The 17,984-nt window shown below is 44.8% G+C and overlaps 1 protein-coding gene across 1 annotated transcript in view; it reads left to right on the top strand.

The window, feature by feature from the left end:
• The first annotated feature begins 10,947 nt into the window (after positions 1-10,947).
• Positions 10,948-17,984, top strand: part of mmp2 (matrix metallopeptidase 2) — a 33,042-nt gene continuing 26,005 nt past the window's right edge. The window contains exons 1-2 of the mRNA XM_033036315.1: positions 10,948-11,416; positions 14,019-14,245. Of these exons, the coding sequence (XP_032892206.1) occupies positions 11,264-11,416; positions 14,019-14,245 (380 nt within the window). The 5' untranslated portion in view covers positions 10,948-11,263. The remainder of the gene's footprint in view (positions 11,417-14,018; positions 14,246-17,984) is intronic.

Genomic DNA, 17,984 nt, shown 5'->3' with positions numbered 1-17,984 from the left:
CGCTTCTACGCAGCGGCGGTGGAATGCATCTTGTCCGGGAACATTACCATCTGGTTTGGAATTGCTCTGCCAAGGACAAGAAGGCTCTGCAGAGAGTAGTGCGTTCGGCCAAACGCACTATGGGAACTTCACTTGCCCCCCTGCAGGAACTATACATCAGGAGGTGCAACTCCAGAGCCAACAATATCATGAGAGACCCCTTCCACCCCTGCAACGGACTGTTCCAGCTGCTACGGTCAGGCAAACGCCTCCGTTGCCATGCGGTGAGAACGGAGAGGTTGAGAAGGAGTTTCTTCCCAGAGGCCATTCAGACTGTAAACGCCTACCTCACCAGGGACTAACTCTACTGAACGTTTTTCCTTCCATTATTTATTATGAAAAAGAATATGTGTGTTATGATTGTGTTTATAGTTTGTTTGGTTGTTTGGTTGTTTGTCTTTTGCACAAAAGTCCGTGAGCATTGCCTCTTTCATTTCACTGCACATCTCGTATGTGTATGTGACAAATAAACTTGACTTGACTTGACTTGAATTGTAGCTAATTACAAAATTCAATTACTAGATCTAAACATCTATCCATTTCTTAAGAATAGATTAACATTTTTAAATAGCCTAAGTGTCCAAATAACATTCACACAATAATTCAGAATATAACATAATTTTTAAATCTCATTGTCATGGGTTTATAGGCCAAATGGAAGGAATTTAATGTTTAATACCTGTAAATTAATGGCCATTTAAATCAGCTTGCCTGTGGGTTTTTCTGGAACGGGACCATGCGGTGATTTTAGTCCCCATATCGGCAGCAAAAACACTGCTGGTTCTTCGGGGGAAAAAATCACCGTTTCGCAACTTAAAATGTGAATTAAATGCATCTTAAGAAACACTTATATACATAAAAATAAACTACTTTCTTTTACCTGTCCCCTACATAAAATCCGGCCCCGTTGTCGGCATTGACGGCTTCAGAAGCTGATTTTAAAATCACTCCAGCGATTAACTTGTCGGGCTAATTTTTTTTTTAAACACACAGAACGGCCGTCGGAATGATTCTTTAGCAACATCTTGCACTCCAACAAATATAATCCAGGACCAAGTCGGAAAAAAAACGCGTTTTAACCGACCCCCACCTCAAACGCGCCAAAACCGCGCACACGGCCAGTGGCAGAATTGCAGCGCCGCTGAAGGTAAGTATTGTAACATACCTACATGAGACATAGGATTAGAATTAGGCCATTCGGCCCATCTAGTCTACTCCGCCATGCAATCACGGCTGATCTATCTTTCCCTCTCAACTCCATTCTCCTGCCTTGTCCCTGTTACCTTTGACACCCTCACTAATCAAGAACCTCAATATCTGCTTTAAAAATACCCGATGACTTGGCATCCATAGCCGTCTGTGGCAAAGAATTCCACAGATTCAGCATCCTCAGGCTAAAGAAATGACTCCTCATTTCCTTTCTAAAGGTACGTCCTTTTATTCTGAGGGCTAGACTCTCCCACTACTGGGAACATCCTCCCCACATCCACTCTATCCAGGCCTTTCATTTTTCGGTAAGTATCAATGAGATTCCCCTCCCCCCATCCCCTTCTAAACTCCAGCGAGTTCAGGCCCAGAATCATCATCCATAATATGAATTTGTTCAGAAAATAGTCCAGTATTTAAAAATATATATAAAATAACTAAATAACATCTCGTATCAGCAGGGCAAATGGGCTGAGGAAGTGGACCAATGGATTTTAATGCAGGTAAGTGTGAGGTTGCATTTTGGGAAGTCAAACCAGGGCAGGGCCTTCACAGTGAATGTAGGGCCTTGGGGAGTGTAGTGGAGCAGAGGGACCTTTAGAGATACAGCGTGAAAACAGCCCTTTAGGCCCACCGAGACCACACCAACTAACAAACAACCGTACACTATTTCTGTGTTATCCTAGTTTTGCATCCTACACAACATGGGGAATTTACAGAAGCCAATTAACCTACCGACCTGCATGTCTTTGGAACGTAGGAGGAAACCGGTGCACCTGGAGAAAACCCACGCGGTCACAGGAAGGATGTACAAAGTCCGTTCAGATGTTATTGGGAGGTAAACAGATAGTCTTTGTGATAATGTGGATATGTGGCCAATACTCACCTTGTGATCCAATACCAGAATTTGGCGGCAGGACTAGAACTAATGTGCGGGTGATAGCTGGTCGGCGTGGACTCAGTGGGCTGAATGGCCTGTTTCTACACTGTATCTCTGAATGAAATACCTTGGGCAGCACAGTGGTGCAACAGTAGAGTTGCTGCCTCACGGCACCAGAGACCCGGCTTTGATCCTGACTGCGGGTGCTGTCTGTACGGAGTTTATACGTTCTCCCTCTGACCATGTACGTTTTCTCCGGGTGCTCTGGTTTCATCCCACACTCCAAAGACGTACATGTTTGTAGGTTAATCGGCTTTGGTAAGTTGTAGAATTGGCCCGATTGTGCGTTAGCGTCATTGGTCGGCACGAATTTGGTGGGCCGAAGGGCCTGTTTCCATGCTATATCTCTAAAATAAAGTCTAATTGTAAACAAGAAGGTAGACACAAAATGCTGGAGTGTCTCAGCGGGTCAAGGAGCATCGCTGGAGAAAAGGATGAGGTGATGTTTCGGGTTGAAACCCTTCTTCAGACTGAGAGTCACCTATTCCTTCACCCCAGAGATGCTGCCTGACCCGCTGAGTTACTCCAGCATCTTGTGTCTATCTTCGGTGTAAACCAGCATCTGCAGTTCCTTCCTACACTACTTACAAACAGCTCAGCTGCATCAGTTACTGTGGTCAGAGATGAGGGAATGGCGTTTGTGACAAACCCAAGTAAAATGCCTTCAGATCGGCCATTGTATACTTTGAAGGCACTGCAGTTCAAGCTGGTCTTTGGATGCTTGACAAGAAGGTCAGATGGTTTCAGGGAGTGGAACGTCCCAGGAGGGAGTGTTGGGGTGGGGTTGGGTACTGACCGCATACAAATGGAAACTTGCGTGGTGCTTTCAGATGATGTTGCCAAGACATGGATGAGAATTGAAAGGATGCCAAGGATGGGAGTTTGGGGATATCAGAGGGAATGATTGCAGAAGCAGAAAAAACACCAGGCTTTCCTAATGTCCACCAACCCTGGCCCTGACCCCACCATCGACCCAGAGTATCTCGGGCTCTCATCCTGATACTTCGGTTCACTCACATTGAAAAGACTATTTTCTTACACTAAATAAATTGTTCTCAGACTACATCGCTAGAACAATATGTGCAGAGAGAGTGTAAACGTCAGGCAACAGAGAGGGTGCAATCCTGGCATTTTGCAGTATACATCCCAACCACAAAATATTTGTTACTGCCACTTCCTCCATTTCCTCCACGGATGCTGCCTGACCATTTGAGTTCTTCCGCCACTTGATCGTTTCCTCGTGGATTTTATCCTTCTTTTTCACCAGCAAAATCATTTCAGTTTAGATGTTAAAGTAAATACCGGTAGCACGGTGGTATTGCTGCCTGGGATCCGGGTTCGATCCTTACTACGGGTGTTGTCTGTACAGACTTTATACGTTCTCCCCGTGACATGCGTGGGTTTTCTTCTGGTGCTCCGGTTTCCTCCCACATTCAAGGTTTGTAGGAGCGGGAAGAGTTGTGGCGGCGCGCGGCTGCGACCCGACTTTGGAGCTTCGGAGGCTCCGGCCGCAGGCCCGGTGGACAGGAACGTCGGGAGCTCGCAGGAAGACGGCTTTTCGGAGCTCCCCCAATGGCAACTTCTCCCGCTGGAATCGCGGGGTTTAAAGGACACGGAGCCGGGTCTAACATCGTCCCGCGCGGTTTAAACGGCCACAGGACTTACCATCGCCCGCCGGCGGCTTTAACATCGTGAGCCCCAGTCGCCTCGACACTGCAGTTGGACTGCTGGACAAGAACAAAGGGAAGAGATAAGACTTTTGCCTTCCATTACAGTGAGGAGATGTTGGAGACCCACTGTGAGGGATGCTTATGTAAACTGTGTGGGTCTTGGGGTTTTTTTGTAATGTAAAATTGTAGAAAATGCAATTTCGTTCAAACAAAGCTGTTTGAATGACAATAAAAGGCATTCTATTCTATTCTAATTGGCTTCAGTAAAATTGTAAATTATCCCTAGTGCATGTGTAGAATAGTGTTAGTGTGTGGGAATCGCTGGTCGGTGGACTGAAGGGCCTGTTTCCGTGCTGTATAACTAAACTAAACTAAACTAAGATGTTGTCTAACCCGTTGAGTTTAGTTTAGTTTAGAGATACAGCGTGGAATCAGGCCCTTCGGCCCACCGAGTCCCCGCACATCCCCGCACATTAACACTATCCTACACACACTTCCAGCATTTATGTTTTGCTCATAAATTTCCTCCCCTCTTGTTTTGCAGCACCAAAATTATTTCAGTTTAGATGTTAAAGTACATAGCTACTGTAGGAGGGAGAATAATGCAATAATGGACTCAGACAAACAAAATGTGAACACTGTTCCTTTCTCCCTTTTTAAATGTTGGTCTGCCACCTTGGCATCATGTTAGGCACATTGTGGGATGAACAGCCTGTTCCTGTGCTGTCCTTTTCTATGTTCCATCACTAATTCTCCCTCTGTTGAAAAGAGAGGGCAGTTCTATTTCCTATTAGTTCCACATTACATGCAGCTTCCAGATGTTGAACGTCTGGAATGAAGTAATTCATGCCACATGCAAATTGGAGGAACAGCACCTCATATTTCACCTGGCAGCTTATAACCCAGTGGTATGAATTTTGATTTCTCTACTATCAAGTATCCCTTGGATCCCCCCTCTCTCTCTCTCTATCCCACCCCACCCTAGTTGTCTTGATAGTTTCACTGTTCTTAACCCTTCGTTTACACCACCACCACAGCCAACACTGGAGCATTGTGGGCTCTATGTCCATCAGTGCCGGCTCTGATCTGTCCTGTAGCTTTTCATGCTTCCAGTTTCCCTCTCCCCTGACTCTCAGTCTGAAGAATTGTCTCGACCCAAGACGTCACCTATTTCTTTTCTCTACACGTTCCTTTGGGCGCAGCAGTAGAGTGGCTGCCTCACAGCGCCAGAGACACAGGCTCGATCCTGACCCCGGGTGCTGTCTGTACGGAGTTTGTACCTTCTCCCAATGACCTGCGTGGGTTTTCTCCAGGAGCACCGGGTTTGCTCCCACACTCCAAAGACGTACAGGTTTCCAGTTTAATTGACTTGGTTAAAATTGTCCTTAATGCGTGTAGGGTAGTGTTAGTGTGCGGGGGTCGCTGTTCGGCACGGACGCGGTGGGCCGAAGGGCCTGTTTGTGCACTGCACCTCTAAATTGAACTAAAAAATAATGAAGATGCTGCCTGACCTGCTGAGTTACTCCAGCTTTTTGTGTCTATCTTCACTCTTTACAAAATATTTTTCCACCTTAAAAGCGATGAGATTATTAATTTTTCTAAATCCGTTCCCAACCATGTTAAGGGTGTTGGAAGGAACTGCAGATGCTGGTTTAAACCGAAGTTAGACACAAAAAGCTGGAGTAACTCAACGGGACAGGCAGCATCTGTGGAGAAAAGGAACAGGGGACGTTTCGGGTCGAGACCTTTCTTCTTGACCCGAAACGTCACCTATTCCTTTTCTCCAGAGATGCTGTCTGACCCGCTGATTTACTCCAGTTGTTTGTGTCCATCTCACAGCCGTGTTGAGACAGGCATGATTGATAATCTCAATGGTGTCAAGCATAAACAAACGTCTCACCACTTCACGGAGCTAATGATGGTCACTCTCAAATAATGCCGGCTTTTGTCAAGAATTTATTGTACCCCGTGATTCATGTCTCGCATAAACACATGCCACGCCTGGCAAAATAATAATTGCAGGCGTCCCTGCGACAACATTTAACCATCGTTACTTTGAGTTCATTGACATCTGGAGATTGGCTGCGAACCACTTTCTTTTTAAAATAGTCTCAAGAAGCGCCAGGTCATTAACTTCTTGATGGGTATTTCAAAGCCCGAGTGGAACGACTGTAACGTGGCAAACCATCAAACCATTAGTGGAGCTCGAGGGTTAAAAAGCCATCAAAGGAATTGTTGCTATTATTCAGGCATTAAAAAATGTTAATTGAAAATAATAGCCAACACCCTTTAGAAAATTATCCCACTTACATTTGACTGTTGTAATGGGCATAGAATCACGTCTCACAGAAACAGACCTTTGACCCACTGACTTTATTCTCCAACATGTTCAATGTCTCTTCCCAGATTCTGCCACGTGCCTATGCAATGCGGGCAAGTTAAAATGAACCAATTAGCAACAAGATTCATTCAGACTTTAGAGATACTGTGTGGAAACAGGACCTTCAGCCCACCGAGTCCACGCCAACCAACCATCTGTACACTTGTTCTATGTTAACCCACTTCTCAATCCACTGCCAACACATTTGGGGACAATTTACAGAAGACAATGTCCTGCACACAAGGCACAATTTACAATTTTACCTATTAACAACTTACAATTTTACAATTTAATCAAGTCAAGTCACATTTATTTATATAGCACATTTAAAAAACAACTCTCGTTAGCCAAATATAAGAATAGTATAACAAACAAACTACATACATATAGCCTTCGCTCAGAGGACGTCAAGAAAGGTTTGGGAGTACAGATGGGTTTTTAGTCTTGACTTAAAGGAGTCGATGGAGAGGGCAGTTCTGGTGGGAAGAGGGGATGCTGTTGCACAGTCTAGGAGCTGCAAACGCAAAGGCGCGGTCGCCCCTAAGCTTATGCCTAGACCGCGGGATATTCAGTAACCCCAAGTCGGCCGATCTGAGGGACCTGGAGGTGGTGTGGTGGGTGATTTTACAGTTTCACAATTCCATCCTGCACACAGGGAACAATTTACGATTTTACCGTAGACAATTAACCTACAAACCTGCACGCTTTTGAAGTGTGCGGGGAAACTGGAGCACCCGGAGAAAACCCACGCGTGCCACCGTGGCGCCCTAAAAATGCTGCTGAAGGTGACACAATTTCTCTGCTGAACACTTTGTCCGTGAAGCTGAGCACCTAACCATCTGCATTTTGGCACCATAAATTTTGGTTTGCTTCCAGAGTCAGTAATGTCACTCTTCGTGCCATGCCAATTTCAACACAAGAACACAAGCGTCGTTTTTGACTATTTAATGGGTTGCATGGTGGCAGGGAGAGGGGTGGGTTTAGGGTTTTCTCCCACATCCCAATGACATGTGGGTTTGTACATTAATTGGCCTCTGTAAAAAGGAGGCCATTTGGGCCCTTTCAGCTGTGCAGGCTCGAAGGGCCAAATGGCCTCCTCCTGCACCTATTTTCTATGTGAAATTGTCCCTAGTGTGTCGGGAATTGCCGCAATAGCGGGATAACCGAGAACATTGTGTGGACGGGTGATTGACGGTTGGCGTGGATTCGATGGGCTGAAGGGTCTGTTTCCATGCTGTAGCTTTCAATCAATCAACCAGGAGAAGTGGGGGACTGGCGAAAGTTCAAGGCAAAGAATATTCTGTCAATGGTGTTGTTAGGAAGGAAGGTAAAGGTGGGAAAGTTGGGTGTCGGTGTGACAGGCTATGACACTTTGTGCTTTGTCTACGGAACTAATGGGCTACAATGCTGAGAACTATATTCTGCACTCTGGTATCTTCCCCTTTGCTCTATCTATTGTACTTGAGTTTGACGATTGTATTTATGGTATTATCTGATCTGATTGGATAGCACGCAAAACAAAGCTTTTCGCCGCACCTGCGAATACATCACAATAATAAAACTAAAATAAGTACACTTTGGCAAAGTCTGAAGAAGGGTCCCAATCCCAATTATCACCCATCCTTTTTATCCAGAGATGCTGCCTGACCCGCTGAGTTACTTCACCATCTTCGGTATAAACCAGAATCTGCAGTTTAAGAAGGAACTGCAGATGCTGGAAAATCGAAAGTAGACAAAAGTGCTGGAGAAACTCAGCGGGTGCAGCAGCATCTATGGAGCGAAGGAAATATTCAACGTTTCGGGCCGAAACCCTTCTTCAGACTGATCTTTGTCTGCTCAAACATGCTGCTTGAACCGTACCTGCTCCAACACTTTCTGTTTATCTACACTTTGGCAACGGCTGAATCTTTACATTCGAGGGGGGCACAAAGTGCTGGAGTAACTCAGCGGGTCAGGCAGCATCTCACCTTTCCATGTTCTCCAGAGATGCTGCCTGACCCACTGACTTACTCCAGCACTTTGTGTCTTTTTTGTTTTGTAAACCAGCATCTGCAGTTCCTCGTTCCTCACATTGTGGAAGGTGGCTATTCATCCAACTAGGAACCCTTCCTATAAAAACAGTAGGTTTTCAACTCATTATTATCATTGACATGTATCACCTTAACCTATTGACACTGAAAACAAAGGATAAGAGGACCATCTGACGAAAGGTTTCAACTTGAAACATCACCTATTCCTTTTCTCTAGAAATGCTGCCTGACCCGCTGAGTTACTCCAGCATTTCAGTTCAGTTCTGTTTAGTTTATTGTCACGTGTACGGAGGTACAGTGAAAAGCTTTTGTTGCGCACTAACCAGTCAGTGGAAAGACAATACATGATTACAGTCGAACCATCCACAGTGTACAGATACATGATAAAGGGAATAACATTTAGTGCAAGGTAAAGCCAATAAGGTCTGATCAAAGATAGTCCGAGGGTCACCAATGCGGTAGATAGTAGTTCAGGACCGCTCTCTAGTTGTGGTAGGATGATTCAGTTGCCTGATAACAGCTGGGAATAAACTGTCCCTGTATTTGGAGGTGTGCGTTTTCACACTTCTGTATACTTTTGCCCGAGGAGAGGGGAGAAGAGGGAGTGGCCAGGGTGTAACTTGTCCTTGATTGTGCTGCTGGCCTCGCCGAGGCAGCGTGAGGTGTAAATGGAGTCAACGGAAGGGAGGTTGGGTTTTGTGAGGATTTTGTGTCTATCTTGCAGGTAAACCAGCATCCGCAGTTCCTTCCCACACGGGTCTTTCCTCAGAGCCCTGCAAACAACCTTTCTACCTCTTTCGTGCCTGTCTAATCCCCTTTCCTCAACACTGCTCCTTTCTGCCCGTGACTCCCCCGTACTAATTCTCCTGTGCTTTTTGCATTGCTGACACAACCCTTTGTGTCTTGTAAAGTTGCACGTTTGCCAAATGGTGCATCTGTGCAAGTCTTTTTTTTCCCTGCTTAACCCTCACAGAAATTGAGCTCCATTGAAAACCAAGGCGGCTTGGAAGGAACTGTATCCCAGGAGTACATAACCCTTTCTCTTCCTTGGCTAAACCCGCAGCTCATTCGCAAGAACAGGGAAGAGTTAATTTATCCCAGTGCTCCCTTGTCCAGTGAATGTCCACGTCAAGTTAAAAACAAACGTGGAAAGCCTCACCCTGTCCCACTGTACGAGGTAATTCAAGAGTTCTCCCGAGTTTTCCCGATTCAAACTCAGAGAATATCCGTAGCGGGTCCGTAGGAGTTCGTGGATGTCTCGTAGCGGCTCGTAACGCTAACGGTAGGTACTCGGGACATCCGGTAAACTCGTGACGCTTTTTCATCCCTGCAAAAAATGTCCACGAGTAAAAATAAATACTCGTGATGAAAAAAATGGTTGCTTTTTACTCGTACGAGCCGCTACGAGACATCCACGGACTCCTACAGATCCGCTACTGACATTCTCCGAGTTCGAATCAGGGGAAAACTCGGGAAAACTCTTGAATTACCTCGTACAGTGGGACAGTGGCTTTAAAGGAAAACGGCAGGCACGACAATGAGCACAGATTTAAGCGGCAACCGTAGAGCCAGTCACTGCTTAGGGCCGGGTGGCCGATGGTGACTGAGGTTTCACCTCCACCTCTACCGATTTGCAACAAGCTGGCAGACGACCTGCCTTCCCCAGCATTCCTGACTCTTACAGCCAACCAGCCAGCCAACAGGTTTACTGTGCACTCCCACAAACACACACACACTCCCAGTCTACACTTGGAAGCCTTAAATGCATTTAACATTTCCTTCAGAAAAAAGTCTCCAATATAAACCTCAGATCATTTTAAAATAATTTGTAACAGACTTCGACTGGTTTGCGTTTCAACCAACTGAAACCTAATATTATCCACATATGACTTCAATTTGTTATTTATTTTCCACTGTTAAAATTGACTGTTTTTTTGCATTCCTGGTCGTAAAGTCTTCCCATTCTTTGTTTTCTTTGTAAATAAGTTAAGGTGATGCCTGTCAGCGATGTTGATAAGATGAAAATGTAATGTTTTTTTAGGAAATTGGCGAACAAGTAGAACATTGGGCTTTAATATAAAATTAAACCATGTTAACAGATTTGTGAAGGAAAGAACTGCAGATGCTGGTTTACACCAAAGACAAACACAAAAATGCTGGAGTAACTCAGCGGGACAGGCAGCATCTCTGGAGGGGGGGGGAAGAGGGTGACATTTCGGGTTGAGACCCTTCTTCTCCCCTGACTCTCAGACTGAAGGAGATAAGGAAGGGTAAGGTGTGAAAACGAGACCAAAGGAGATGAGGATCAAGGAGAATGTAGAATAGATCATTGTTAGTTAGGAGAAGCTGACAACGAAGCATACAGAGATAAAATTTAATAAGGGGGGGGAGATAATCAGTCTAGTCGGAGAACTAGGATGGGGGGGGGGGGGGAGAGAGAGAGAGGGAGAGAGAGAGAAAGCGAGAAAGCAAGGGTTACTTGAAGTTAGACACTGTAAATTAATATTCACACTGCAGCCCAAGATAAATATGAGGTGCTGTTCTGTAACTGTGAAATAGTTTTGCGACTTTTACCCGCACCGTTTATGGACATCCAAAGGGGGAGGGGAGGGATTGTTGTTTTGAAGACCTTGAATGCATTAAGTAGAAATGGTCTCAAGCGGCAGATGTGTGCAACTCCCGAGTTTCCAAGTGTTACAATTGCTGCTGGTCAAAGCAGTTCCCCAGATGCCAGCGAGTATTTCCTTCGGTGGGGAGTTTTTTTTCCCCCAACTTCCGCCAGTCCTTTCTGCCCAGCAGCTTGAAGGCGTCTGAGATATCTGGAAGTACAAAGGATTGGAGTGGAGAGGAGCGAGGAGAGACACGCCTTGTCTGTTGTCCTGCAGTTTGTTCCTCGTGATAGCAATTGTTAGTTTAAAAAGTTCTCAACTCAAGGATATCACAGCTGTGTTTGCCTTTCACTCTCTACTTTAAGTATTTGTCTTCACTCTGGAAGAAAATGACTGTCAAAGCAACGGGCAACTTTCACCGTTTGGTCTTAGAAGTAACTTTATTCTGCATCGTCGCGGTCCGTCAGACGGCAGCAGCACCCACTGGCATTGTCAGTTTTCCAGGTGATAACAGCACGAAAACAGACAAGGAGCTGGCCACAGTAAGTTTGGACGGAGTTTGCTAACTTTTCTTTATCGCCGCTGCTCTGCAAATGGCGTTTAATGTTTACTGGGCTGATGTTTTCTGTGACTAACAATAGCTGCCAAAAAAAAAAGCAGGGTTAAAAAAAAAAGAATCCTGCTTTGCTCTTGGTTTGATTCTGGTTCACATATTCTGTTGTGCTGAAGCAAAGCAAGAATGGCATTGTCCTATTTGGGACACATGACAATAAACTCTCTTGAATCCTGAATCATTGAACCTTGAATCTTAACTGAAACTGTGATATGGTGTTAAGAGCATCTGGGAGTTTTTGACAATCAGATGAAAAATTGTCAGAACTTGCATTGTTTATGCATAAGATATTTAACAGTAGATTTTCTCCCGTATTAAGTTACAGATCAAAAATATTCGTTGAAACGTAACATATATTCAATAATCATTGCATACATTTCAAAATATCAATGAAAATAGAATTAACACTGTAGATGGTCGACATATTTTGAAGGTTTATTTATCTCTTCAAATAAACTGGCGTCATTCGAGTTCATGAGTTCATAATACTCAAGCAATGTTTTTAATGGTGAGTATGGCATTTGATGCAAAACGATTGGGTGTGCAGCAAGTTTATTATTTTTGCAGATTATTCGCCAAAGAAAATAAGTTTTTAAACCTCCAAATGCCAAATATACCTGTAGAGATTAAAACAAAATAATTACAAATCATTCTGAATTATAAAAGTTCTTCCTTTCATCCCAATCTCAATTCTAGCCACCCACTGTACTTCCAGTTTAAGTGATTCATGCTAAACTTTGGAATAGTTTAGTTTCTTGCAAACGTTCATAAGTTATAGGAGCAGAATGAGGCCATTTGGTCCATCAAGTCTACTCCGCCAATCAGAGAGCAGTGCTGAACTACTATCTACCTCGGTGGTGACCCTCGGACTATCCTTGATTGGACGTTGCTGGCTTTACCTTGCACTAAACGTTATTCCCTTATCATGTATCCATACACTGCAAATGGCTCGATTATAATCATGTATTGTCTTTCCGCTGACTGGATAGCACGCAACAAAAGATTCTCGCTGTACCTTGGTACACCTGACAATAAACTAACCTGAACTGAACATTCAATCATGGCTGATCTATCTTTCCCTCTCAACCACATTCTCCTGCCTTCTCCCCAGAGCTCCTAACACCCCAGACATTGCAAAAGATTGACAATAGACTACAGACAATAGGTGCAGGAGTAGGCCATTCGGCCCGTCGAGCCAGCCCCGCCATTCAATGTGATTATGGCTGATCATAACATTGTATGTAACATAGTAATTCAATGGTTCCTTTACCACACGTACCAAGGTACAGTGAAATTCTTTTTTTTTTGCATACAGATCAGAAAATTCTTGCCATACATCAGTACAATAACTACGTCGAAGGAACATTTAGACAGTTACATGGATAGGATAGGTTTAGAGAGATATGGGCCAAACGCAGGCTGGTGGTAGATGGGATATGCTGGCCGATGTGGGCAAGTTGGGTCGAAGGGCCTGTTTCTACTCTGTAGCACTCCATAACTTCATAAAACATAAAAACAGCCCACTGAGTCTATATGCAGGAGTCGCCAGGTTTTGGCACCATTTCACAGTTGCAGTTGGCAACAAAGGCCTGTCCCAGCCGTAACCATCATCCACTCATCCCGCGAACCATCGTCCCTCTCCACGCACGGCCATCTTCAGCCTTCGTGACCCCAGGGCACCTCCCTCAGTCGACCTTAAGGGAGCGGAAGGTAAGACCCCCGGTCCCTCTTAGAAACATAGAAAATAGGTGCAGGAGTAGGCCATTCGGCCCTTTAAGCATGCACCGCCATTCAATATGATCATGGCTGATCATCCAACTCAGTATCCTGTACCTGCCTTCTCTCCATACCCTCTGATCCCTTTGGCCACAAGGGCCACATCTAACTCCCTCTTAAATATAGCCAATGAACTGGCCTCAACTACCTTCTGTGGCAGAGAGTTCCAGCAACTCACCACTCTCTGTGTGAAAAATGTTTTTCTCATCTCGGTCCGAAAGGATTTCCCCCTTATCCTTAAACTGTGACCCCTTGTCCTGGACTTCCCCAACATCGGGAACAATCTTCCTGCATCTAGCCTGTCCAACCCCCTAAGAATTTTGTAAGTTTCTATAAGATCCCCCCTCAATATTCTAAACTGAGGGGGGAACTTGGTCCAGGGCCAAAAGGCCATTCATCATACACGGGCGGCCCAGTGGCGCAGCGGTGGAGTTGCTGCCTTACAGCGCCAGGCACCCAGGTTCGATCCCGACTACGGGTGCTTGTCTATACAAAGTTGTACGCTCTCCTCACAAACTCCGTGGGTTTTCTCCGAGATCTTCGGTTGCCTCTCACACTCCAAAGACGTACAGGTTTGTAGGTTAATTGGCTTGGTGTAATTGTAAACTGTCCCAAGTGTGTGTAGGGCAGCGTTAATGTGCGGGGATCGCTGGTCGGCACGGACTTGGTGGGCCGAAGGGCCTGTTTCCACGCTGTATCTCTGAACTAAACTAAAATAAACATGCACTAACATACTGATTTACTTTTTGCTTCAGATATACTTGAACAAGTTCTATGGCTGTCCAAAGGAGAGGTGTGACCTTGTGGTGCTGTCAGACACACTGAAGAAAATGCAGAAATTCTTTGGATTGCGCCAAACTGGAAAGCTGGATTCTGACACAGTCAATATGATGAAAAAGCCACGTTGTGGAGTTCCTGATTTAGCCAATTACAACTTCTTCCCACAGAAGCCAAAATGGGAAAACAATAAAATAACTTACAGGCAGGTGTCAATTTACACATATTGTAATAGCTGAACAATGCCGGTTTGTAAAATGCTTTTAATTGCTTGGAGTTTAATGCGCTATCTGCATGTTCTCAAAATGGAAAGAAAACATAGAAACATAGAAAATAGGTGCAGGAGTAGGCCATTCAACCCTTCGAGCCTGCACCGCCATTCAATATGATCATGGCTGATCATCCAACTCAGTATCCTGTACCTGCCTTCTCTCCATACTCCCTGATCCCTTTAGCCACAAGGGCCACATCTAACTCCCTCTTAATTTAGCCAATGAACTGGCCTAATGAACAAAATAAGTTAGACACAAAATGCTGGAGTAACTCAGCGGGTCAGTCAGCATCCCTGGAGAGCATGGATCGGTGATGTCTCCAGGGATGCTGCTGCCTGACCTGCTGAGTTACTCCAGCATCTTTGCCTATCTTTGGTGTAAACCAGCATCTGCTGTTTCTTGTTGTAACAGAAACAAGTTTTTGATTTTGATTAAAGGACACAAAGTGCTGGAGTAACTCAGCGGGTCAGGCAGCATCTGTAGAGAAAAGGAATAGGTGACATTTCATGTTGGAACCTGTCTACAGACTGAAAGGTGGAGAAGGACAGATCAAAGCAGAGCCGGTATCAGATGACCTCATGAAGGGTGGTGCCCAGAATGGCCCATTGTTAGCTGGGGGAGATGTACTAACGGCAGAGATACAAGGATGCGAGGAAACCAAACATCTTCTGCAAAGAACAATTGATGCATAATATTTCTAGATTCTATGTTAATGTCTTTGTTACTGAGATAAAACATAAAATTGCATTTTAACTAAAAAGTATGCATGGCCTACTCACCTGTGAATGTGATTACATTTCCAGAACTAGGGGTCACAGTTTAAGGATAAGGGGGAAGTCTTTTAAGACCGAGATGAGAAAATTATTTTTCACACCGAGAGTGGTGAATCTGTGGAATTCTCTGCCACAGAAGGTAGTTGAGGCCAGTTCATTGGCTATATTTAAGAGGGAGTTAGATGTGGCCCTTGTGGCTAAAGGGATAGAAACATAGACATAGAAACATAGAAATTAGGTGCAGGAGTAGGCCATTCGGCCCTTCGAGCCTGCACCGCCATTCAATATGATCATGGCTGATCCTCCAACTCAGTATCCCGTACCTGCCTTCTCTCCATACCCTCTGATCCCCTTAGCCACAAGGGCCACATCTAACTCCCTCTTAAATATAGCCAATGAACTGGCCTCGACTACCCTCTGTGGCAGGGAGTTCCAGAGATTCACCACTCTCTGTGTGAAAAATGTTCTTCTCATCTCGGTTCTAAAGGACTTCCCCCTTATCCTCAAGCTGTGACCCCTTGTCCTGGACTTCCCCAACATCGGGAGCAATCTTCCTGCATCTAGCCTGTCCAACCCCTTAAGAATTTTGTAAGTTTCTATAAGATCCCCTCTCAATCTCCTAAATTCTAGAGAGTATAAACCAAGTCTATCCAGTCTTTCTTCATAAGAGTCCTGACATCCCAGGAATCAGTCTGGTGAACCTTCTCTGCACTCCCTCTATGGCAATAATGTCCTTCCTCAGATTTGGAGATCAGGGAGTATGGAGAGAAGGCAGGGATGGGATACTGAGTTGGATGATCAGCCATGATCATATCGAATGGCGGTGCAGGCTCGAAGGGCCGAATGGCCTACTCCTGCACCTATTTTCTATGTTTCTATGTTTCTATTTACAATTTGGTATCAATAATTGTGTCAAATTATTGATAAATCGTTATTAAGAAATAAATTATTTCATATATCAATGTATTGCTATAACAATGTGATTATCTCAGGCTGAGAAGAAAGGTTTCCATTGTCTGTGGAGGGAATGGATAAATGACATTTCGGGTCGGGACCGTTCCCAATCTAAAATGTTGTCTATCTTTTCCCTCCGCAGATGCTGCCTGAACTGCTGAGTGTCTGCTTTTCTTCTTGTCTCCAATATTTCCTTTATTATTGCCCTGCATTGTAAGAAGACCCCTTCTTTGGGTCTCGACCCAAAATGTCACCTATTCCCTTTGACCAGAGATGCTGTCTGACCTGTGAGTTACTCCCGCTTTTTGTGTCAACCGCCAAACCTGCACGTCTTTAGAATGTGGGAGGAAATCAGAGCACCCGGAGAAAAAACATAGAAACATAGAAACATAGAAAGTAGGTGCGAGAGTAGACCACCAGGTCCGTCGAGCCCGCACCGCCATTCGCTCATGGCTGAACACTAAACAGACACACTTACCCACAAACAGTAGACACAAGACACAGAACACAAGACACTACCCTCCCCTTTATACCGCTATCACCCCTCTCCACCCCAAGAACCTCGTGATCTCCTGGGGGAGGCAAAAAACCGGATAAAAACCCAGGTCCAATTCGGGAAAAAAATCCGGGAAATTCCTCTCCGACCCCAATCCAGGCGATCGACACTTGTCCAGGAGATCACTCAGGTCTTACTATACTAACCATACCTAGGTCCATATCCCTGCCCTCTCCCCGTAGCCCCTTATCCCCTTGGCAGCTAAAAAACCATCTATTTTAGTCTTAAATATATTTAAAGTTTCTGCTTCCACTGCTCCCTGGGGCAGTGAATTCCATAAATTAACCACCCTCTGGGTGAAGAAGTTCTTCCTCATCTCAGTTTTAAAAGAGCCCCCCCTTATTCTGCAACTATGTCCCCTAGTTCTAGTTTCCCCGATCATTGGGAACATCCTCGGTGCATCCACCCGATCAAGGCCCCTCACGATCTTATATGTTTCAATGAGATCGCCTCTCATTCTTCTAAACTCCAAAGAGTAGAGTTCCAGCCTACTTAACCTTTCCTCATATGTCAATCCCCTCATTGCAGGAATTAATCTTGTAAACCTTCGCTGCACTGCCTCCAGGGCTAGTACATCCTTTCTTAAGTATGGACCCCAGAACTGTACACAGTATTCCAAATGTGGTCTCACTAATACTGTGTACAGCTGCAGCAAGACCTCCGTGTTTTTATACTCAATCCCCCTAGCAATAAAGGCCAAAACTCCATTGGCCTTCCTGATTGCTTGCTGCACCTGCATACTAACTTTTAGTGATTCATGTACTAATACCCCTAGATCCCTTTGCGTTGCATTACAACGCAGCTCCTCCTCATTTAGAAAATAACTTGCCCTATCATTTTTTTTCCCAAAGTGAATGACTTCACATTTATTAGTATTAAATTTCATCTGCCAAGTTGTTGCCCACTCACCTAGCTTATCTATATCCTTTTGCAGACTCTTCCTATCCTCCTCATCCCCTACTTTTCCTCCCATTTTTGTATCGTCCGCAAATTTTGATATATTACACTTGGTTCCCTCCTCCAAATCATTTATATAAATTGTGAACAACTGGGGTCCCAGCACCGACCCTTGCGGAACCCCGCTAGTTACCGGTTGCCATCCCGAGTATGAACCATTTATCCCCACTCTCTGCTTCCTATTTGTTAGCCAATCCTCTACCCATGCTAATATATTACCCCCAATCCCATAATTTTTTATTTTTAGCAATAGTCTCTTATGTGGCACCTTGTCAAAAGCCTTTTGGAAGTCCAAGTATACCACATCCACCGGTTCCCCTTTATCCACCCGGGTTGTTACTTCCTCAAAGAATTCGAGCAGATTCGTTAAACAGGACTTCCCCTTCACAAAACCATGCTGGTTCTGTCCGATGAAGTCATGTTTATCCAAGT

This window comes from Amblyraja radiata, chromosome 17, assembly GCF_010909765.2.
Source record: "Amblyraja radiata isolate CabotCenter1 chromosome 17, sAmbRad1.1.pri, whole genome shotgun sequence".
NCBI classification, from domain to species: domain Eukaryota; kingdom Metazoa; phylum Chordata; class Chondrichthyes; order Rajiformes; family Rajidae; genus Amblyraja; species Amblyraja radiata.
The sequence above is the reverse complement of the archived record's forward strand: the minus strand, read 5'-3'. Positions and strand labels throughout refer to the sequence as shown.